General features: G+C 38.5%; 1 protein-coding gene across 1 annotated transcript in view; it reads left to right on the top strand.

The window, feature by feature from the left end:
* Window positions 1-25,830, top strand: part of Epg5 (ectopic P-granules autophagy protein 5) — a 1,526,775-nt gene that overhangs the window by 519,638 nt on the left and 981,307 nt on the right. The window contains exon 21 of the mRNA XM_090380318.1: window positions 4,971-5,204. Within this exon, the coding sequence (XP_090236444.1) occupies window positions 4,971-5,204 (234 nt within the window). The remainder of the gene's footprint in view (window positions 1-4,970; window positions 5,205-25,830) is intronic.

Below are 25,830 nucleotides of genomic sequence, written 5' to 3'. Positions count from 1 at the left end.
TTAGCACTAAACCAAATTGCCCATTTGAGTTCCCAAATTTAAGTTTTTAATATTCTCATCGCCCAAGCTGTATAGCATTAGAAATAAAATAGGTAAATTATGGACTTGCTTGTTAATTCTGTCATGAGTATAAGGCAGATGAGAGTCCACTTGCCTGCCAAACTTAGATGGCACTCTGGTGGCCTGCTGGGCACCAGACATATAATCAATACATATATACAAAGCTGCAAATGGAATGTATGAAATCTTTAAATTAAATATATTTTAACTTTAGTGTAATTGAATTTGCCAGTTCATCATCCAGTTGTGCTGGTCATTTCATATTTTGGACAATTCTGGTTTTTAACAGCCAGGTTTTGGATATCCTACCTGAACTTTTGATTTTGGCCTCAGTACGTATCTAAATAAAAGGTTTGTTGTTTGGACATTTTTAACATTAGCTTCAGCAAAGGCACATGATGCAAAAAAGCAAGCTTATATAGCATCAGTCAAAAAACACACGCGCACACGCAAACACACGCACACACGTGCGCGCGCACACACACGCACACCTTCTCATTTCACCCCTCCACTCTCTCCAAACATTTGTCTAGTTCTGCCTTGAATCTATTTAAGCTGTCAACTTCTACGACAGATGGAAGTTTGTTCCAGCAATCAACCACCCACTTGCGAAAGGAAAACTTCTGCATATCTATCCTACAACTGTCTTTCCTCAATTTGAATTTATGCCCTCTCAGTCGACTGTGAGCAAGAGGAAGAATCCCATCAGCATTGAGTATGCTCAAACCATTCAAGGCTTTATACAACTCAGTCAGATCACCTCGCAGGTTCCTGGCCTCCAGGCACTGTACTTTGCAAAACTTAATTAAGCCTTTCTTCGTAAGAGCAACCCTTTCTTTCATTAACTAATCTTGTTGTCCTTCTCTGTACTCGTTCCAACAGCTGTACATCCTTCATATAACAAGGTCCTGAGACACCTTGAGTACTGTATACAGTACTCAAGGTATGGCCTGACCATTGCCTTATACAAGGGGATAATCACCTCCTTATCCCTGCTTGAAAAATTTCTGTATATCTTGTCAATGATATACAGGAATAATCGCCTGAGTGGACATAAATTCAAAATGAGGAAAGACAGTTGTAGGATAGATATGTGCAAGTTTGCTGTTTGCCAGTGGGTGGTTGAATGCTGGAACAAACTTCCATCTGTTGTAGAAGTTGATAGCTTAAATAGATTCAAGGCAGAACTAGACACAAATGTTTGGAGAAAGTGGATGGGTTAAATGAGACAGGTGTGTGTGGTTTTTTTTTTTTTTTTTTTCTTTTGCTGACTCTATATAAGCTTGCTTTCTTGCATCATGTGCCTTTGCTGATGCTAATGCTAAAAATGTCCAAACAACAAACCTTTTATTTAGATGGCTAGTTGGCAAATTTTCAGCTATTCTTGTAGACTGTCTGCACTGCTCAGAAAACTTCATATCTCCATGCCCTCAGGTCCTTTTCACTCTCTACCACTGTCAGTGTAGTACCGATTTGTCTCCGTCCAGGAAACTCTGGTGACCCTGGCGGAGACAAGCCAGAGAATAATGGGCAGCCTGGCTACCTCCTAGTGGTGCGTGTGCGGGCAATATGAAGTCCCTATAGGGGCCGTTCAGCCAAATGCCAGAACACATAACAGAACCTAACGCAATATATCATATACAACACACAACTACTTTTCTAGCATTTACAGAAGAACTGTATTCCTTCACAGCGAACATATGGCGCAGATGTGGGAAACCACAGGTGGTGCCTGACCCTAATACTATGCACACTATGTCAGTGTAGTATCACACAGTTTACACGTTATTCTGGGGCATACTGCTTCCCATATGCAGTACTTAACATTTGTGGCGCCTCTGTAGCCAGGTGGGCAGGACCAGCAGTGCGTAGCACATGCTTCTAGATTAGACTGGGGTTCGAGCCCATGAGCCACCAAATACGGAGGATGCGGAAAGGTCAGGGAATGATCACTGCATATCCCCGGAGCAATATGGCCTTAGTTGCTAATGCTCCTAAAAACCAAATTACAACAACAACAGGGCGCCTCCATAGCCAGGTGGGAAGAAGCAGCAGTGCGTAGCACACGCTTCTTGATTAGACCGGGGTTCGAGCCCGTCACCACCAAATACGGAGGATGCGGAAAGGTCAGGGAATGATCACCGCATATTCTCAGAGCAATATGGCCTTAGTTGCTAATGCTCCTAAAAACCAAAACAACAACAACAACAACTTGACATTTGTCAATGTTAAACTTCAGTTGCCACCTCTCAGCCCATCTACTCAACTTTTCTAGATCCTGTTGCAGCAGCACATTGTTATTAGTGTCATTAACAACCCCGCTGACCTTCGTATCATCTCTAAATTTGGACATTAAGCCTGTTATACCATCATCAATATCATTAATGAATACAAGAAACAACAATGGACCCAACACTAAACCCTGCGAGACTCCACTAATAACATTAGTCCATGAAGAGTAATGTCCATTGATTACCGCTCTGTCTTCTCCCACTCAACCATCCCCTTATCTATAGCAGCAATTTACCTCCAAGGCCACACTGCTCCAATTTTTTAAGCAGTCTTCTCTGTGCAACAGTATCAAAAACCTTTCTAAGATCCAAATATATGATATCAAAGTTATTCCCAGCATCCAGTTCCTTTGTGACCACATCATAGTATCCAACCAAATTTGTCAGGTAAGACTTCCAATTATGAAGCCCATGCTGTGTCTGAGCTATAACTGAAATCTTGTCTAGACGATCCTGCAATGCTTCTTTAACCAGTGCCTCCATTAATTTCCCTGGAACAGAAGTTAAACTGAGGTCTGTAATTACCTGTGTCTCCCTTTGATCCTCCATTGTGGATTGGGATCACATTTGCACATCTCCAGTCCATGGGGACCTCAACTGAGTCCAAAGAAGCTCTCATAATTGTGGCTATGGGTTTGCTTACTTCCTTTGCTGCCTCCTTTAATATAACTGAATAGATTCCATCCACTCCAGGTACTTAATACACCTTCTTAATACACATCTGGCATTCCCCTCCCTGAATAACTTCTCATGTGTGAATGTAGATGCAAAATACTCATTTAGTTTGTTAGCCACCTGAGCAGGATCATCAGCAGTTGAACCATCAATGTGAACCATCTAGTGTACCAATCTGATTCATCCCTTTCCTTCTAGAGTTTACACAGGTAAAGATATCTTTGCTGTTTTTCTTTGCATCCTTTGCCAAAGATTTCTCATAATCTACCTTTGCCTGCCTAATCTCCTTTGTGACTTGATTACAGACCAGCTTATGTCTATCATAGGCTTCTGTGTCACATGGTAATTTATATGTATTCTATGCATTTTTCTTCTCTGCCACATGTCTAATTAGTTCATCTGACGACATCCCTTTAGGCCTAAATATTTGACATAATTTCTTAATTGGTACAAAATAACTAGTAGCTTCCAAGATTAATTCTTTGAATTCTTCCCATTTTGAATTTGCTGTTGATAACATCATCAGTTGGTCCCACCATATAGAATTTAAATACTGTCTCAAACCACCGTAGTCACCTTTCCGAAAGCAAACACCCTTGCTTTTTCCCCTGATGGTAGTTACCTCTGAGTAAATCCCACTACAGCACACTGTGATCACTGCCACCTAGTGGTACCTTTATCTGCAGATTCTTAATGCATGAAGAATCGCAACTGATAATCAGATCAAGAGTATTAATCCCTCTAGTTGCCTTCTGAACATGCTGCTATAGAAAACAATCATCCAATAAATCCACAAAAGCCTTGCTAGTGTGTGAGTGACCAACCCACAAATTCCGGTCAATATTTATTATTATTATTATTATTAGCCACATGGTACAAGGAAGCCTGAGGCTTATGCTGCACCAGCCAAAAAAAAAAAAATTCCCGAGTTCCCCTGAGAGAGAGACAGAGAGAGAGTGAGAGAGAGAGAGAGAGAGAGAGAGAGAGAGAAGTAGAAAGGAATCACCAAGAAAGAGAAGAATGATGATATCCAGCTCAGGACCCTGGGTTTGCCAAGCCCATACTCACCAGATGTGAGCCCCCGGGGTTAACTGGGAAATGAAAATCCCCATTATAAGACACTTTGATTTCCTGGCCCACTTTTTTCTCTATACAGGTGTTTATTATACTCATCAGAGTCATTAAGCCTATAACACACTCTTGCTCTCAATTTTCCTTTCCTAGTGCTTGTGTCACTAAACTGACTCGACAGTCCACTGTCCAGCTATGTCGACTGGCTGTACTTCCCTGGATTTTGTGTTTCTTAACCAATAGCATAACCCATCCTCCCTTCTTATCCTGTCTATCCTTCCTGTACACATTGTACTCTCCATATTCCAGTTCTGCATTCCTTATATCTGTGTGAAGCCACGTCTCTGTTATCCCAACAATATCTGCCTTAGAAGTTTTGACCAACACTCCAAATTCATCAAATTTATTTACCAAACTCCTAGCATTGGTTTACACACAAGGATATGTGCACCTGTTCCTATTCTTAGCTACTCTAACACAGCCCATGTATTTATTTGTTCTGCAATGGCTCCCAGCAGTCTTTGGAATCCCCTGCACCTTGTTTTCCATGATGCTGCTCATTTCAATAGAAGCAGTGCAAGAATCACTTTCACCTTTGACAGCCGCTACTGTTAATCTCTTCGTCCCTGTATCCCTCCAAGCTAGCAGTTTTCTGATCCACTTCACTCTGCCTCGATAGCATCAGCAAATATTCTTGCATTTTGAGTGTATTAGCTAAAAGACTTCCCTGAAATTTCACAGTATTTATGTATTTGAATAAATATTGGGAGAAAATAATTGTGTACGGTCATCCTTAAATCATTTAGTTGCATTTGTTATTCTTGTTGACATCTTAATTAAAATTTGTTTTAATTTGTTTGTTTGTTTCTGAAGATAAAATCTGCTACTCCTCCTGTTAAGAATTCCTCGTTTTGGTATTTTCTATCATCTCGGATCTCTGCACCTCTGCCTTCTTTATTGCCTGAGGTATCTACAGTATCCTGCCCATGGTTTGCTTGGTGTATTTTTAATGCTGAAACTAAATACCAAGAGGTAGATGGATTTTGGAGATGCTTGTTAATGGAACTAGTATCAGACCCACATATATCTATTGAGTCAGGAATCAAGGTAAGAGCCAAATTATATTTTTTCTAATTGAATGCCTAGCATTAAAGTTTTCAGTGGGATATTGTTCATCCAAATTTGGATTAAATGAAATACTGGTTAATCTAAACAAATTAGCTAAAATATTGTGAGCAGGCTCACAGCATCATTTCTGCATGTGCACATAAGTTTTTAACTTATTATGCAAAATATAGCAGAAAGCTGCTTTTCAGTGAACACTTTTTTTTCTCTCCTGTTTTTCCCCATGTCCTGTAAAATGCCGAAATGAATGATAAATTTTGTTGTCAACTTGGAAAGTTAGCCATTGAAATTTGTAAAGTGATGATTAGTTCGTGGAGTCAATGCTGTGGTGAAAAACAGTTTCATGTTTTGCGAAGGACATTTCTTTGCTTGAAGTTGAAGAAAGAATTTCTTCAACTATCAATTTCCTGAAATAATAAAAACATCAATGAAAATCCAAACCCTTTCTAAACTATTTGCAGTGTATAACACTGTTCTCTTATTAGAATCATAAAAAGATGACAGAGCTATGTAATCTGTGATAACTTGTGAATTTCTTTTCTTTGTTATTTAGCTTTCATCTAATTTGATTGGTCTACCTTCTTAAGTGATTCAGTATATGCATATTAGCTCAGTGTGTGTGTTGTTTACATATAGTGACCCAAGCAACATTTTACCGGACATCTGTGGAAAGTAATCAGTTGATAATTATTCAATTTTTTTTAATGCTTGTTGTCTCACTATCTTCAAATGAACTCTACTGTGTTATATATATGAACAGTAATTGGGTTAATTTCAGATTGGCAGTGACAGTAGTCTTTTCAAAATGCATGCCTTTTAAAATTTTGACTGATTCTTTAATATTCAGTGTATGTTGTGTCATGAAAAATGTTAAAACAAGTACTTGGTACTTAACAGTTTAAACTTCATTTAAATTTATACATTTTAGATACAGACTTTAAATGAAAAAAAGTATTAAATATAGAAGCAAATCGAAATAAAGGATTTAAAAATATGATGCACTATTGATTCAGCCATGTTCTCAGTGAGCAGGTTGCATGAATTTGTTTGCCAGAAAAATACAATCTAAAATTTAATACTGCCATCCTACATTAGCATTGGCAAAGGCACATGATGCAAGAAAGCAAGCTTATATAGGATCAGTCAAAAAAAAAAACCCCTTATTTCACCCATCCACTAGTTTCCAGATCACCCATCCAAATGTTTGTCAAGTTCTGCCTTGAATCTATTTAAGCTATCAACTAATACAACAACAGATGGAAGTTTGTTCCAGCAATCAACCACCCGCTGGCTAATGGCAAACTTCCACACATCTATCCTACAACTTTCTTTCCTCAATTTCAATTTATGCCCTCTCAGGCGATTATTCCGAGCAAGAGGAAGAATCCCATCCGCATTGAGCATGCTCAAACCACTCAAGGCTTTATACACCTCAATCAGATCACCTCTCAGGTGCCTAGTCTCCAGACACTGTAATTTGCAAAACTTAAGCCTTTCTTCATAAGAGCAGCCTTTATTCCATTCACTAATCTTGTTGCCCTTCTCTGTACTCGTTCCAACAGCTCTACATCCTTCTTAAAATGAAGCCTCCAGACCTGTATACAGTACTCAAGGTGTGGCCTGACCATTGCCTTATACAAGGAAATAATCACATCCTTATCCCTGCTAGAAAAATTCCTATATATCATCGACAATACACCATGAGCTACTCTTGCAGCCCGTCTGCACTGCTCAGAAAACTTTATCTGCTTGCACAACCACCCCCAAGTCCCTTTCATTCTCTACCACTGTCAGTGTGCTATGCTACCACAGAGTTGATACGTTACTCTGGGATTACTGCTTCCTATATGTAGTACTTTACATTTGTCAATGTTAAACTTCATTTGTCACCTCTTAGCCCATCTGCTCAAATTTTATTGATCCTGTTGCAGCAGTGTACTGTCATTAGTGTCATTAACAACCATGCCAACCTTCGTATCGTCTGCAAACTTACACATTAAGCCTGATGTAAAATCATCAATATCATTTGTAAATATAGAAAACAACAATGGACCCCAACACTGAACTCTGAGGGACTCCACTAATAACATTAGTCCACGAAGAGTAGTGTCCATTGATTACCACTCTCTGTCTTTTCCCACTCAACCATCCCTTTATCCATAGCAGCAATTCGCCTCCAATTCCATACTTCTCCAATTTGTGCAGCAGTCTTCCATGTGCAACAGTATAAAATGCTTTTCTAAGATCCAAATATATGATATCTTATTATTTCACTGTTGAAAAAAAGCTGTGAATTAGGGTTGAATTTGAAAGTGTCTGCAATTCTGCGCAGACACGATAGGAGGGAGTATATGATGAGAGCCCTGTCGATCAATTCGGCCCTGGAAGGATTGTGCAAGCCTCAAGGGGTAGAATTTTTTTCAGCCTGGTCTGTACTTGTTAACAGGAGAGACTGCTTCTACAGGGATGGGATACACTTAAATAGAAAGGGTGCAAGAATGTTTACTGATGCTATCAAGGCAGTGTTAGGTGGGTCGGAAAACTGCTAGATTGGGGGGATACAAGGACTAATAGATTAACAGTAGCTACTGGCAGAGGTGAAAGTGATTCTTGCACTGCTTCTATTGAAATGAGCCGCAGCATGGAAAATAAGATGCAGGATAGTTCAGAGACTGCTGGGAATCATTGGTGTACAAATAAACACATAGGTTGTGTTAGGGTAGTTAAGAAAAAGAACAGGTGCATGTATACTTGCATGTACACCAATGCTAGGAGTTTAGTAAATAAATTTGATGAATTTGAGGTATTGCTCAAAATATCAAAGGCAGATATTGTGTGGATTTCAGAGACGTGGTGTCACACAGATATAAGGAATGCAGAACTGGAATTTGGGGAGTACAATGTATACAGAAAGGATAGACAGGGTAGGAAGGGAGGAGGGGTTATGCTATTAGTTAAGAAATACATAAAATCCAAGGAAGTGAAGCCAGTCGACATTGCTGGACAGTGCAGTGTCGAGTCAGTTTGGTGTGACATAAGCATTGGGAGATCAAAATTGAGAGTAGGAGTGTGCTATAGGCCTAATGACTCTGATGAGTATAATAAGAAACTGTACGGGGAAATACAATGGGCCAGTAAATCAGAGAGTCTTATAATGGGAGATTTTAATTTCCCAGATATTGAGTGGGATTTGGGGGCTGGTCACTCACACACTAGCAAGGCTTTTGTGGATTTATTGGATGATTGTTTTCTACATCAGCATGTTTGGGAGGCAACTAGAGGGAGTAATACTCTTGATTTGATTATCAGTAGTGATTGTTCATGCATTAACTGCAGGTAAATGAACCACTAGGTGGCAGTGATCACAGTGTGCTGAAGTGGGATTTACTCAAAGAGGTAACCACCATTAGAGGTAAACGGAAGGGTTATTGCTTTCATAAAGGCGACTACAATGGACTGAGACAGTATTTAAATTCTATACAGTGGGACCAACTGATGAAGTTACCAACAGCAAATTCAAAATGGGAAGCATTCAAAGAACTTATCTTGGAAGCTACTAGACTTTACATACCAACTAAGAAATATTGTTCAAGGTTTATGGCGCCTCCGTAGCCAGGTGGGAAGGAGCAGCAGTGCGTAGCATACGCTTCTTGATTAGACCGGGGTTCGAGCCCGTCACCACCAAATACGGAGGATGTGGAAAGGTCAGAGAATGACCACCGCATATCCCGGAGCAATATGGCCTTAGTTGCTAATGCTCCTAAAAACCAAATAACCAACCAACCATCAAGGTTTATGCCTAAGTGGATGTCTGATGAACTAATGAGACGTATGGCAGAGAAGAAAAATGCATGGGATACATACAAATTAACACGTAACAACATGTGGCACAGAGGTTTTTGATAGATATAAGCTGGTCTGTAACCAAGTTACAAAGGAGGTTAGACAGGTGAAGGCAGATTACAAGAAATCTTTGGCAAAGGATGCAAAGAAAAACAGCAAAGAGTTCTTTACTTATGTAAACTCTAGAAGGAAGGGGATGAATCAGATTGGTCCACTTGATATTGTTGGTTCAACTGTTGATGATCCTGCTCAGGTAGCTAACAAACTAAATGAATATTTTGCATCGACATTCACACATGAGGAGTTATTCAGCGAGGGGAATGCCAGAGGTGTATTCAACTCTGGCAGTAAGCTAGAGAATCTTGTAATAACTGAGAGTAAAGTGGAGGAGAAATTGTTGAAGATAAATACAAGAAAGGCACCTGGGGTGGATGGGATCTATCCAGTTATATTAAAGGAAGCAGCAAAGGAAGTAAGCAAACCCTTAGCCATAATTATGAGAGCTTCCTTGGACTCAGGGGAAGTACGCATGGACTGGAGATGTGCAAATGTAACCCCAATTCACAAAGGAGGATCAAAGGGCGACAAAAATAATTATAGAACTGTTTTTTTAACTTCTGTTCCTGAAAAATTAATGGAGGCACTGGTTAAAGAAGCACTGCAGGGTCATCTAGACAAGACTTCAGTCATAGCTCAGACACAGCATGGTTTTGTTAAGGGGAAGTCTTGCCTGACCAATTTGATTGGATACTATGATGCAGTCACAAAAGAACTGGATGTAGGGAATAACTTTGATATTATATACTTGGATCTTAGAAAGGCTTTTGATACTGTTGCACATGGAAGACTGCTGCACAAATTGGAGCAGTGTGGCATTGGAGGCAAATTGCTGCTGTGGATAAAGGGATGCTTGAGGGGGAGAAGACAGAGAGTGGTAATCAATGGACACTGCTCATCGTGGACTAATGTTATTAGTGGAGTCCCTCAGGGTTCAGTATTGGGTCCATTATTGTTTTCTGTATTTATAAATGATATTGATGATGGTATATCAAGCTTAATGTCCAAGTTTGCCGATGATACGAAGGTTGGCAGGGTTGTCAAGGACACTACTGACACTATGCTACTGCAACAAGATCTGGAAAGGTTGAGCAGATGGGCTTCGAGGTGGCAAATGAAGTTTAACATTGACAATTGTAAAGTACTACATATGGGAAACAGCAACCCCAGAGCAACGTATCAACTCTGTGGTACTACACTGACAGTGGTAGAGAATGAAAGGGACTTGGGGGTGGTTGTGCAAGCAGATAAAGTTTTCTGAGCAGTGCAGACGGGCTGCAAGAGTAGCTCATGGTGTATTGTCGATGATATATAGGAATTTTTCTAGCAGGGATAAGGAGGTGATTATTTCCTTGTATAAGGCAATGGTCAGACCACACCTAGAATACTGTATACAGGTCTAGAGGCCTCATTTTAAGAAGGATGTAGAGATGCTGGAACGAGTACAGAGAAGGGCAACAAGATTAGTGAATGGAACAAAGGGGTGCTCTTACGAAGAAAGGCTTAAGATTTGCAAATTACAGTGTCTGGAGACTAGGCACCGGCGAGGTGATCTGATAGAGGTGTATAAAGCCTTGAATGGTTTGAGCATGCTCAATGCTGATGGGATTCTTCCTCTTGCTCAGAATAATCACCTGAGAGGGCATAAATTCAAATTGAGAAGAGACAGATGTAGGATTGACGTGAGGAAATTTGCCTTTAGCCAAGCTGGTGGTTGGTTGGTGGAATAAACTTCCATACCTTGTCGGGGAAGTTGATAGACTAAATAAGTTTAAGGCTCAGCTGGACAGGTATTTTGATGCAAGAAAGCAAGCATAAGCTTGCTTTCTTGCATCAAATGTCTCTACTAATGCTAATGCTAATATCAAAGTTATTCTTTGCCTCCAGTTCCTTTGTGACTACATCATAGTATCCAATCAAATTAGTCAGACAAGACTTCCCCCTTAAGACAAGTATTCCCACTGGACGTTTAACCGTATTCTCATCTAGTGGGGTACGTTCCAACCCCAACTGGGTTCAGCAAGTTAATTCTATAATTTTTACTTTAATTAAAGAGCTGAAACTCGCTATAGTTGGAGCCAGAACTGTTTTCTTGAATTTTCCCACATCACTTTTTAAAACCTATTGAATTTCACGCAAATGACAAAAATGTGACATCAAGTATGCATTTTTTTAGACCTTTTCAATTTATTTTTCTATTCCTGCCGTAACTAGCCTAGAGCTTATGAAACCCAACACTTGATTCATTTCTTGATGTAAAGTATGCGAATTTCTGTTTAGAGAGAGCAGAAGTTCTGATAAACAACTTTGCCGTTCATGAGTGAACCGTCGGAACTATGTTACGTTATATCGTCTTCACACAGTTACATCGGGACGAAGAAAAATAAACAAAAGATAAATGCAAGCTACTGTTAGTTGACATAAGAAGCAATAAAGCAAAACAGTAGCAACAACTGTTTATGAAAGGCGAACAGATTGTATTTCCTTTCTTCAGTGTGTATTGCTCCTACGAACAGAAAATGAAGGAAATTCATCTGTTGGAAACGGGAAAAACTGGTGTAAAAACTGATAACACTTTGATAAAAAAAAAAAAAAAGTTTGCTCTTTGTAATTGTTTTTAGTGAACAATATTGGAACAGCAGTTTCCTTGGATGTATATTTGATCTTCTAACGAAATTTCAAGAAAATATTTTTATTTCTAGCTGCCTTATACTTGTTCCAGCTCGTGTGCAAAAGAAGAAAAAAAAATCATCCGCTATGAATAACGGATTGTTTCTTGAAATGTGTATTGTTCACAAAACTACAATATTTTCTAACAATACAAAGCTAACAGATTATGAATCACGGGCTGCTCAAAAAGTATTGTTAGAAGATATTTGCTTGTTTCGCTTTGATGTCATCGCATAGGGAGAAATTCTGTTTTAGTACAGAAGCCGAATAAATTCACTATCCACGGTCATAATGCTGTTCTGAGCCGCAATAAAAAGATAAACTCTGCTGAAAAATAGATTTACTCCCATTATTTTTCTTGTTTTGCTGTGGCTTTTGGCAGATGAGTCGGTGACTGCTAAATGCGGTGAGGTTTCTTGTATTCTCTCTCTCTATTTCGGGATCTCTGACCTGGAATATAAACAGAAATATAAACTGGAATATTGGTCATCCTGGAATATAAACAGAAAATTTTTTTGTCGGAATGCCGCCCACCAATTATCAACTCTTTTACTGACCTTCTAATGTATGTTGTGTTCAAATAATCCACTTTGCGAAATTCCAGAGGGCTACATCAATTAGGAGCAAAAACTGTTTCCCCCAACATAACAAAGTACTTTAGGTATAATAAAGGATGACCACTGATAATTTTACTGACTCGAAGGAAGTGTCCACAATAAAAATCTGTACAAGGCGAAAATTTCACAATTATACAAAGGATAAGCAATACAGCGACATTTGAAATTTATAATGCAGTTCACTAGCTAATATTTCCAGAGGAATTATTGTGGATTTTTTCTCAAATGAGCACCAGAACAAAATCGGACTAATTAGTAATTCCGCATCCTGGGATGAACTGACTAATTAGAACTTCAGCATCTGTGATGAAATGTCGTGCATGATATAATTGGCTACAACAATAACGTAAAGCAACAAAGCAGAACATTGTAACAGAGCAATAATGTGAAATATTGTTAGAAAGTAAAAATGCTAAATACTGTTCCCTAAAACAATTAGTACAGAAAAGTTTTTTTTTTTCCCCCCTCCGTTTCCACTGTGGCTTCCAATTGATGGATTTCCTTGATTTTGTGACAGTAGATAGAACATGTATTGTAATTTCTTCAATATGTATTGTAATACCTATTGAAGAAAGGAAATACGATAGTAAAATACACATTGGAAATTAAAAAATTATTCCTGTATTCAAACAATTTGGGAAAATTGTTTAAATACAATTACATTTGAGAAAATTATAACAAAAGACTGATTTTACCCGAAGACATCAGGTCAGTCCAAAGTAACTGTGTAGTCATTTGCATTCAAGGACAAAATATATAGTGATGTTTGAAATATATAATCCAGCTTCCAATATATTTATGGCTAGTATATCCAATTGACGAAAAGGGATAGTTTGCCTCATTGAATGCTGTCCATTGTCTCTTCTAAGCTGAAATTATTCCCCTTTGGGAATATTGCAAATTCTGATATCTGTCGAACAAAAGACAGTTTATGTTCCCCTACCGTAACGAATTACTTGCGGTAACATGAAGAGTAATTTCCTCTTTGATTTTGCTGCAAGAAACTCTCAGAACAAAACATCTGTTCTAACTGCATACATTTATTATTACTGTCCTGACATTATTTCTAGATGACAACTAGAAATCATGCAAAAAAGGATTACTGTACTATGGTTTGATTTTACCGTAAGATTTTGATCTCCCCTACCATAACGAATTTCTTGCGGTAACACGAAGGGTAACTTCCTCTTTAATTTCACTGCAAGGGACTCTCAGAATAAAACATCTGTTCTAACTGCATACACTTATTGTTACTGTCCTGACATTGTTTCTAGATGACAACTTTCCATGCAATAAAGGATTACTGTACTATAGTTTGATCTTACCGCAAGGTTAGAATGAAACACTTCCCAATATTTCCAGAGGGATTATTGACTACTATTTGCTGAATTTACCGCAAAGAAGTTTTCATAATTATACATATGTACAAAGTGAAAACACATACCCCACCCAAAAAAATTATTTTCACTACAAGAAAGAGTTACTAATGTTGGAAATGGGGAAAATCCCTCAAGGGATTTTCCCCATTTCTTGCTTCTGCGCAATGCGAGAACTTCAATTTAAGTAGTGACAACCATTCCTATTTTGGACTTAGATTTCAGACTTAGATTTAAAACATGCATAGAAGTTACCTGGAAGGAGATTATCAAGAAAGGCCAGCTGAAGAGCAGTTATCGGAAGATGATAGCTCCTTCTGTGAGGAAATTGGATCATCACAGTAGCATGACCAGCTCTCTGTCAATGTCACAAGCGACGGCAGTGACATTGACTGGGAGCGGGAGGAGGAGGATGTTTATATCGGGAAGGATAAAAGCACGATGTGGAGGAAAGTTGCCCCTCGTCCAAATATTCGTGCAGCTCAAGGTAACATAATTCATTTACCAGGTGTGAAGGCTGCACGTAAGTCTGCCAAATCACCAATTGATTGGTTTTTTATTATTTTTCAATAATGAAATGATAACCCATATAGTGAAACATACTAATGAATATGTTGATAATATATTTTCTGATTTTTCAATGGCGAAGGATGCTAGAAGAACAGATAACAATGAAATGAGAGCTTTGATAGGTATTTTAATCTGGTCAGGAATGTCTGGGCTAGCAGGGATAAACGCAGAACATATGTGGTGAAAAGATGGACTTGGTCATTATTTGCTGTCACCAGTTATGACCATAAGAGGTTTTCATTCCTCCTTCGGGCCATGTAATTCGATAGTAAGAGTGACAGACACATTAGAAAAGAATTGGACCGACTTGCAGCGTTTCGTGAATTTTTTTTTCATGTTTTTGGAGAGATACCAGAGATGTTACTCACTTTCGGAGTATGTAACTGTAGATGAACAATTAGTGCCATTCAGGGGTAGATGCTCATTCCTTCAATACATGCCAAGTAAACTGCCAAAATTTGGACTGAAGATATTTATATTAGCCAATGCTAAGATGTGTTTCCCGTTCAATATGGAAGTTTATGTGGGGAGACAACCTCCTGGGCCATATGCCCTTTCAAATTTGCCCCTCGATGTGGTGATGTGGCTTGTTCGCCCAATTGAAGGAAACAGCCGTAATTTGACCACAGACAATTGGTTCTGAAGTGTGCCTCTGCTTCTAAATTATGAGAAAAAAAACATTACTCTTGTTGGCACACTTCGGAAAAATAAACGTGAGCTACCAGCTGAATTGGTCAACTTGAAGAAACGCGAGCCAACTAATAGTTTGTTCGCGTTCCAAGATCAGACCACAGTTGTGTCCTATGTACCAAAAAAAACCAGAAATGTGGTCCTAATATCGACTAAGCACCACTACGATACTGTAGATCCTGACAGTGGCAACAAAATAAAGCTGGAAATTATTACGTTTTATAATATGACCAAAGGTGGAGTTGATGTCTTGGATGAAATGTGTAGAACGTATACTACTTATCGGAAAACCAGGAGGTGGCCAATGATACTTTTCCAAAGGATTTCGAACATTGCTGGAATAAATGCCTTGGCTATTTTCCGTAGCAATAATACAAAAGTGAGGCTCCCTCGAAGCGAGTTTCTCGCAGAGATTGGAAAAAGTATAGTGAATCCACAGCTCCGTAAAAGAGCAGCCACGGTAACTCTTCCAAAATCTCTTCATGCGAAAGCAGCGAAATATGCTTGTATTCCACCTGAAGAAATTCCTGGACATTCCCAACAGTGTCCACCAAGCAAGGAAGATGTTACAAGTGTCCCAGGAAGAAAGATCATAAAACGAAGAAAGTTTGCGAAGCATGTTTAGAACGAGTTTGTAAGGATCACTTGTAGACTGTCTGTGAATTATGTTTTGGGAAGATACCTAAAGAAAATGTTGAAAGTAGTGACAGTGATGACTAAAAATACACACTTATCAAGTTGGCTTTTTTTGTATTTAGCTAAACTGCTTTATACTAGCATACATAATTTATATATGTATATTTATATATGTATTAATATACACAAACACAGCAAAAATTATGTACGCTAAATAAAAGTCTACAAGTGTGTGTGTTTTCAGCAATTTTTAATTAGAATGTCGCTACTACAACTTTTTTAGCAGGTCACTTATGAGACATTCTTTCAGAAGTGGTGTGTTTCTTGCATGTTAGCTTGAGCAACATAATGCAGAAGGCCTTAGTTTTATTCTATCTTCTTGGTGCACTAGTACATTATCACAAAGTAGATTAAGTTTATATTTAGAATTCAGCATAGCTTTTCATTATTCAAGCAGATAAGTTAATTTTTTTTTTTTTTTATTATAAATTTTGAAATTAGCTTGACACAGCTTCTTCATATTCATTTAGGAATAAGACTAACACAACTTTTTCATTCAGTTAGAAATTAAATTTACACAACTTTTTTTATATTCCTTTAGGATTACGCTAGCACAGTTTTTTCAATTCGTTTAGGATTACATTAGCACATTTATTTATTTTTTATTTGTTTAGGTTTAGGTTACCACAACTTCCTTATTTAGTTAGAGATTAGCATTAGTAGAGGAATATGATACAAGAAAGCAAGCTTATGCAGTATTAGCCAAAAAAAAAAAAAAAAAAGGCTCCCATTTCACCTCTCCGTTTGTTCCAAGTACCTGTCCAGCTCAGCCTTAAATTTATTTAAGCTATCAACTTCCACAACAAAGGATGGAAGTCTGTTCCACCAACCAACTACCTGCTGGCTAAAGGCAAACTTCCACACATCTATCCTACCTGGCGCCTCCGTAGCCAGCTGGGCAGGAGCGGCAGTGCGTAGCACACGCTTCTTGATTAGACCGGGATTCGAGCCCGTGACCACCAAATATGGAGGATGCGTAAAGGTCAGGGAATGACCACCGCATATCCTCGGAGCAATATGGCCTTAGTTGCTAATGCTCCTAAAAACCAAATAACAAATAACAACTATCCTACATCTGTCTTTCCTCAATTTGAATTTATGCCCTTTCAAATGATTATTCTGAGCAAGAGGAAGAATTCCATCAGAATTGAGCATGCTCAAACCATTCAGGGCTTTATACACCTCAATCAGATCACCTTGCAGGTGCCTAGTCTCCAAGCACTGTAATTTTCAAAATTTAAGCCATTCTTCTTAAGAGCAACCCTTTGTTCCATTCACTAATCTTGTTCCCCTTCTCTGTACTCATTCCAACAGCTCTACATCCTTCTTAAAATGAGTCCTCCAGACCTGTATACAGTACTCAAGGTGTGTCCTGACCATTGCCTTACATAAGGGGATAATCACCTCCTTATCCCTGCTAGAAAAATTCCTGTATATCATTGATAAGACACTATGAGCTACTCTTGCAGACCATCTGCACTGCTCAGAAAACTTCATATCTGTCTGCACAATTACCCCCAGGTCCTTTTCGTTCTCTACCACTGTCAGTGTAGTACCGCAGAGTTGATACGTCACTCTGGGATTGCTGCTTCCCCATATGTAGTACTTTACATTTGTCAATGATAAACTTCATTTGCCACCTCTCAGCCCATCTGCTCAGCTTTTCTAGATCCTGTTGCAGCAGCATAGTGTCAGTAGTGTCCTTAACAACCCTGCCAACCTTCGTATCGTCTGGAAACTTGGACATTAAGCTTGATATACCATCATCAATATCATTTATAAGTACAGAAAACAACAATGGACCTAATACTGAACCCTGAGGGACTCAACTAATAAGATTAGTCCACGATGAGAAGTGCCCATTGATATCCAGTCAACCATCCCTTTATCCATAGCAGCTAGGGATAAAGCCACACTGCTCCAATTTGTGCAGCAGTCTTCCATGTGCAACAGTATCAAAAGACTTTCTAAGATTCAAATATACCATATCAAAATTATTCCCGACATCCAGTTCTTTTGTGACCACATCATAGTGTCCCAATCAAATTGGTCAGGCAAGACTTTCCCTTTACAAAACCATGCTGTGTCTGAGCTATAACTGAAGTCTTGTGTAGATGATCCTGCAATGCTTCTTTAACCACTGCCTCCGTTAATTTCCCTGGAATAGAAGTTAAACTAACAGGTCTATAATTACTTGTGTTGCCCTTTGATCCTCCTTTGTGAATTGGGATCACATTTCCACATCTCCAGTCTATGGGTACCTCCCCTGAGTCCAAAGAACCTCTCATAATTATGACTAAGGGTTTACTTACTTCCTTTGCTGCCTCCTTTAATATAACTGGATAGATCCCGTCCACCCCGGGTGAGTTTTTTATGTTTATCTTCAACAATTTCTCCTCCACTTTCCTCTCAGTTATTACAAAATTATCCAGCTCACTGCCAGAGTTTAACTCGCCTCTGGCACTCCCCTTCCCTCATGGGTGAATGTAGATGCAAAATACTCATTTAGTTTGTTAGCCACCTGAGCAGGATCATCAACAGTTGAACGCTCGATATCCAGTGGACCAATCTGAGTGATCCCTTTCCTTCTAGAGTTTACATAGGTAAAGAACCCTTTGTTGTTTTTCTTTGCGTCCTTTGCCAAGGATTTCTCATAATCTACCTTTGCTTGCCTAATCTACTTTGTGACTTGGTTACAGACCAACTTATATCTATCATAGGCTTCCGTGTCACCCATTAATTTTTATGTATCCCCATACATGTTTCTTCTCTGCCACATGTCTCATTAGTTCATCTGACTTCCATTTAGGCCTGAACAATATTTCTTAGTTGGTATGTTAGCCTAGTAGCTTCCAAGATAAATTCTTTGAATGCTTCCCATTTTGAATTTGCTGTTGGTAACATCATCTGTTGGTCCCACCATATAGAATTTAAATACTGTCTCAGACCACCATAGTCACCTTTACCAAAGAAAAAACCTTTCCCTTTACCCCTGATGGTAGTTATCTCTTTGAGTAAATCCCACTTCAGCACACTGTGATCACTGCCACCTAGTGGTTCTTTTATCTGCAGATTCTTAATGCATGAAGAATCACTACTGATAATCAGATCAAGAGTATTATTCCCTCTAGTTGCCTTGCTAGTGTGGGAGTGACCAACCCACAAATTCCAGTCAATATCTGGGAAATTAAAATCCCCCATAATAACACTCTCTGATTTACTGGCCTCCTCTATTTCCCTTATTATACTCATGAGAGTCATTAGGCCTAAAACACACTCCTACTCTCAATTTTGATCTCCCAATGCTTATGTCACACCAAACTGACTCGACATTGCACTGTCCAGCGATGTCGACCGTCTTCACTTCCTTGGATTTTATGTGTTTCTTAACTAATAGTATAACCCCTCCTCTCTTCCTATCTTGTCTATCCTTCCTGTACACATTGTACTCCCCAAATTCCAGTTCTGCATTCCTTATATCTGTGTGACACTACGTCTTGATATCCCAACAATATCTGCCTTTGATATTCTGAGCAGTACCTCAAATTCATCAAATTTATTTACCGAACTCCTAGCATTGGTGTACATGCAAGTATACATGCACCTGTTCCTATTCTTAACACTACCCTAACACAGCCCATGTGTTTACTTGACTCCCAGCAGTCTGTGAAATACCCTGCATCTTGTTTTCCAGGCTGCTGCGCATTCCAATAGAAGCAGTGCAAGAATCACTTTTACCTCTGCCAGTGGCTACTGTTAATCTATTAGTCTTTGCTCCGACCGGCTAGCCGGGTGGGTAAATACCTGCCTAGCAACCCAAAGGTCGCGGGTTCAAATCCCGCCTCGGGCTTGGATCAAAGTACTGCAAAAACCTTGGGAGGTGCATTATGGCCACAGAAGCCGATGCGCCAACAACTACCAAAAAAAAAAAAAAATTCCCCCAAGCTAGCAGTTTTTCAACCCACCTAACACTGCCTCAATAGCATCAGCAAATATTCTTGCACCCTTTCTATTTAAGTGTATTCCATCCCTGTATCTGCAATTCTGGGCAGAATTGCAGATACTTTCAAATTCAACGCTAATTCACAGCTTTTTTTTCAACAGTGACCTGTACTTGTTAAGTAATTTTCCTGCGCGCTCCTACTCTTAATATCATTAGTGCCAACGTTTACAACAATGTCACCTTTTGTGGCCTTAAAAGATGATATCTACTCTACAACGTCATCAACCTTTGCTCCTGCAGACATACCCTAGTCCTGTTCCACCTATGCTTTTTACAAAACATGTTCCCTGTTTCCCTGACAGTAGAGTCACCAACAACTACTAGTTCCTGTTGGACCAGCGCATTCTGCCTTGGGGGTTGCCACTGTGTTGCGTGATGATCAAGTGCAAGCTCTGGCATTGATGTGGGCAGCTGAGAGCTTGATGGGCCCCTCAATTTAGATCCTTTGAGGGCATCCACCCCGTCCTTCACACTCTCATATAGGCCCATAACAATGCTGAGTTGTTTCCTCATTTCCTCACACTCATTACATTGTGCACACACAAAGACATCCATCTCCCTTGGCAATATCATGTCCAGTACCTGATTGCTCCACAAACATCAAGTAAGCATTGTATTTTAAAAGGCTGTGATTCAGAGGGTAACTGTCCCCCCTCACTTCTCCCCTGAGCCACAGCACTCCATTTATCTTCAGTCTTTTGCTTTGTTGCTCTGGTCTGAGTCATGATTTCGATTCAATTTCAATAAAAATTTCAATTTCAGTACTAAATTATAACCCTAAACTTGTATCCCAACGCAGTTGTACCACTATATATCTATGTATATTTTTTAAGTGTCAAGTATTATCTTCGAGTTTCTTTATGTAAGTTCCGTATCAAGTTATGTATTAATTAATTATGTTACGTTCATAAAATCTAAGTCGTTATATGTATTTAATTAAAAGTAAAATATAATTGACAATGAAGTTCAACAAGATTAATAAATATACTGATTTATTGATAATATTATATACTATACTATACTATACTATACTATACTATACTAAGCTAATGCAATCTAGTTAGCTTAAAGAGCTCATTAAACATAGCTCATTAGATTGACACATTAAATTTTTTTTAAAATTCATTTAGGGATCATATTAGTATAGATTACGTTAGTATTAGCATAGCTTCTTGTTTAGCTGTGTGCACTTCAGAAATCTTTTTTTGGCTGGATAGTTCTGCAGCTTCTGCTGCTTTTACATGAAGCAGTTTTCGCAGAGACTGAATGGCTACTCTTTTTTTTAGAGTTGTGTGATTTCACTACTGATGCCAATCTCTATGAGAAGCTCTCTGTGTGTATTATTCACTTCTGGATTTTTGCTCTGCAGGATGTTTATGGTATTAATTCCTGAAATGTCAGGAATCCAAAAAAAAACAAAAAAAAAAAAAAAAAACGCCATTGGTCATTTTCTGCGTTCCCTGAGGAACGCAGAAATGTGATCTAGTTCATGTCTCAACATGAACTAGATCACATTTCATCCTATGGGTCTATTCCACATTCGATCATATTGAAGCATAATTTCTGGCTTTCTACTGTCACCACCGTTGCTATCTAAAGAGCTGTCAAACTGGGTTGTGTAGGAGCACATTTCTGGTTCTTTTTTGTGATATTCAGCTGGCATTTCTTTTTTTTTTTTTTTTTTTTTTTTTTTTTTCAGTGAGCCAACAAATAGTGTTTCCTCATAAAATTTTAGTAGTAAAAGACATAATGCTAGAACCAGTTGTTATACGAGCATATTGTGATTAGTTTCTTCAGTAGGGCAAACAAGCTGATTCATTACATCCAGACGTGCTTGAAACGTTGTCTGCCTGTTGTCTTTCTACATAAATCTCCATATTCTTTGTGAATCAAATCATATTTGCATAGCATAATGTAGTATGTAGTTCACATTTTGCTATTTTACTGGTACGTATTCGGGAAAAAAAAGAACATTTATCGTTCAATGAAACTAGCTGTTTATCTTCGGCATCTATCTAAAAACAAAAACAAAAAATCTGTAAATGCTGCTAATCGGTCTGTTTCTTTCTCTTTTGAGTCTGTTACTTCGGACCAACTATTATTATTCCACATATTTTCCAAGTTTTAACTTGCTACATGATACGTTCCTAAAAAAAGTTTGTTAGGAGGCTAATTTCATAGTTATCTGTTCTTCTAACATCTGGTGTGAATCACTATGTGGGTTAACATTACATTATCGAAAGGACAATCCTGTAGTGATTGATGTTCTTGCTGCAGCCCTTGTATCTGCCAGATGGCATATTATTATTATTAATAGCCATATATTTGATTGGATAGTATGATGATGTAGTCACAAAAAGAATTGGATGCAGGGAATAACTTTGATGTTATATATTTGGATCTTAGAAAGGCTTTTGATACTGTTGCACATGGAAGACTGCTGCACAAATTGGAGCAGTGTGGCATTGGTGGCAAATTGTTGCTATGGATAAAGGGGTGGTTGAGTGGCAGAAGACAGAGAGTGGTAATTAATGGACACTGCTCATCGTGGACTAATGTTATTAGTGGAGTCCCTCAGGTTTCAGTGTTGGGTCCATTGTTGTTTTCTGTATTTATAAATAATACTGATGATGGTATATCAAGCTTAATGTCCAAGTTTGCAGACGATACAAAGGTTGGCAGGGTTGTTATGGATGCTACCGACGCTATGCTGCTGCAACAGGATCTAGAAAGGTTGAGCAGATGGGCTGAGAGGTGGCAAATGAAGTTTAACATTGATAAATGTAAAGTACTACATATGGGAAACAGCAACCCCAGAGCAACGTATCAACTCTGTGGTACTACACTGACAGTGGTAGAGAATGAAAAGGACCTGGGGGTAATTGTGCAAGCAGATATGAATTTCTCTGACAGTGCAGACGGGCTGCAAGAGCTCATGGTGTCCTATCAATACAGTACTATACAGTACTGTATACAGTTCTGGAGGCGTCATTTCAAGAAGGATGTAGAGCTGCTGGAACGAGTACAGAGAAGGGCAACAAGGTTAGTGAACGGAACGAAGGGTTGCTCTTACGAAGAAAGGCTTAAATTTTGAAAATTACAGTGTCTGGAGACTAGGCACTGGCGAGGTGATCTGATAGAAGTGTACAAAGCCTTAAATGGTTTGAGCATGCTCAATGCTGATGGGATACTGCCTCTTGCTCAGAATAAACACCTGAGAGGGCATAAATTGAAATTGAGGAAAGACAGATGTAGGATAGATGTGTGGAAATTTGCCTTTAGCCAGCGGGTAGTTGGTTGGTGGAACAGCCTTCCATCCTTTGTTGTTGAAGTTGATAGCCTAAATAAATTTAAGGCTCAGCTGGACAGGTATTTCGAACGAACGGTGGGGTGAAGTGGAATGGTTTTTTTTTTTTTGGCTGATGCTGCATAAGCTTGCTTTCTTGCATCATATGCCTCTGCTAATGCTAATATAGGGCAAGGAAGCCTGAGGCTTATGCTGCACCATCCAAAAAAAAAAAAATTTCTGAATTACCCTGAGAGAGAGAGAGAGAGAGAGAGAGAATGAAAGTCAGAAGTAGAAGGGAAGGGAATCATCAAGAAAGAGAAGAATGGTGATATCCAGCTCTGGACCCTGGGTGTGCCAAGCCCATTCTCACAAGATGAGAACCCCTGGTGTTATGTTCTGGGCTGTGTGAATATTTTGGAGGCCAGCAGTTTTTCTTCATTTGGTGACTTTATTCTTTCCGATATGGTCATGCTTTGTCTGTTCTGCTGTGATGTTCACTTTCTCGACAGACATCTTCATCAGTGGATGCTGAAGTTCCAATAAGGCATCCCTATTTTAACCTTCAGTTCTGGAGTCTGGTTTCAGAGGTTACAGAATAAAACATTTCAAAATAAATTAATTTATATAAAAAGGAGCATACTACTAGCCCTGATGCGTGACAGCTGTGCAGTTTTTCATTAGCTCCTCTTCAAGTGCTGGCAGGATCTATTCCACTAGATCTTCACGTAGTTTACAGAGGGTTTACAGATTGAAAACAACAATTCCAACTGACTTCTTTGATATTAGAATCAACATGAATAATCATAACATCTAATGTGAGAAGAAAAAGAACAGGAACAAACTTTCTACCTTATGACAGACACAATGGGACTCATCGCTGACCGGGCAGGTTACTAGAAGGTTTTCTCCAGAGGTTACCTACCTAACGGATAAAGGCAGAATATAATGGTTCTCACTATTGATGCAGAAGTCATATCTCATCACTGGTCATGGTCCCTAAATAATAAACTGTGCCCATTTGACTTTTTCATATTAATTTCTGCTCTTGCAGACAACGTGAAGACTGACAGCCTGTGTTATTTGACCGTGGCATTTAGGAGGACTTGAGAAAAAATTGTGTTAGAGATTTTCATCCTGGAGTGGAACATCATCTTGTGGAAAACAAAGAAATTCATACCACCTTTCAAAACAACTTCTCTTGTTTTCGAAAGATGCTGATCTACTGGACAAACACCAACTGCTTCCATCTGATTGTTTTTACCTGGGCACTGTTTGTGTTATACGAAGAATGTAAATATGTACTAATGAACCATATAACCAGTTTAGTTTCAGTTCTGCTATTATGTTTTATGCTGAGTGTAAATATGAGTGTTAACATATTATTATAAAAATGAAAATATTTGCTTGGACTTCATTTTGCTTTGCTGGGTTAAAAATATGACAAGCCAAAATTTACTTTTTTTGCTTTTTTTTGGTAGAAAATATCAATAAATTACAGCCATTAGAATGTCATAAACAAGAGACAAATTAAAAAAAAAAAAGTAGTATACCATAATCAAAACTAAAAAAGAGAATGCAATCAGATGTTGTAAAGCCTTATCTTTTCAGATCCAGCTCAGTAAGAGGAACAACCATTCTTGTGGAACAAAACTTTCACATGCAACATTGTATATTGTAATTCAATAGCACAGCACAGGAATACACTGAACACAAACCTCATTCATGATAAGATTGTTTATTTATAAATTACTTGCATATCATACACATAATAATATAATATTGTTTACTAATAATTAATTATTACACTATTTTTTCTAAAATTGAAAAAGATTAGGATTTCATTTATTATAACATTGTCAAGTAGTAGTTAGAGTTCTATACCTTTGACAACCTCCTGGCCTTCTTCCCACAAAAAAAAGAAAAAAAAAAAATTTTATTTTCCTCTCTCTCTAGGGTAAAAATGCAAAATATTGTTCCCTAAAACAATTACAATTGTAATTGTTTTAGGGAACAATATTTGCATTTGAGAAAAAAAATCCACAATTACAATGTGGATTTTTTCTTAAATGCGCAACAGACCAAAATCGGCCTTATTACTACTTCAGCATCTAGGATGAACTGACTGATTTGCTTTAGCATCTGTGATGAAACGTCGTGGACGGTATTGTTGGCTACAGCAATAACGTAAAGCAACAAAGCAAAACACTGTAACAGAGCTATAATTTAAAATATTAGAAAGTAAAAATGCAAAATATTGTTCTCTAAAACAATTGCAGTAAAGTAAAGTTTTATTTTATTACTTTTTTTTAATCAAATGCGCATCAGACTAATTAGAACTTCATCATCCTAGGATGAATGGACATAGAACTACAATGCTATTTTTATTATTATTATTTATTCTTTTGTATGAGTGGCTCCTAGAACAAAAGTTCATCTCCGCCTCGTTGCTGTGTTCAGTTTTAACAGACTCTGTCAAGGTAAGGCCAGTGTGTTGTGTAAAAAAAAAAAAAAAAACAAACCCATTCCATATAGGAATATCCCATGCTGGATAAAAAGGAAGGCAAGAGAGAGAGAGAGACAAAAGTTTTTCATCCTGTAGGGGAGAAAGTGACAGGGAAAAAAAAAAACTTTGTAAGCTTATGTGTGTGTTCTGTATTGTGATGTTGTGTTTTGCCATTTTGGCTACATGGAAGCAGTGACCACCTGGACGACTGCCTCTGGGTACTCGTCCCTAGCAGAAGGGGGGCAAGGCCTCTCCTACTGTCTGCATGCTCTCTCCTCCTTGGGGAATGCGTTC

Source organism: Mastigoproctus giganteus, chromosome 8, assembly GCF_048544385.1.
Source record: "Mastigoproctus giganteus isolate SK-2022 chromosome 8, ASM4854438v1, whole genome shotgun sequence".
Taxonomy (NCBI): Eukaryota; Metazoa; Arthropoda; class Arachnida; order Uropygi; family Thelyphonidae; genus Mastigoproctus; species Mastigoproctus giganteus.
This window is presented reverse-complemented; position numbering and strand designations above follow the sequence as displayed.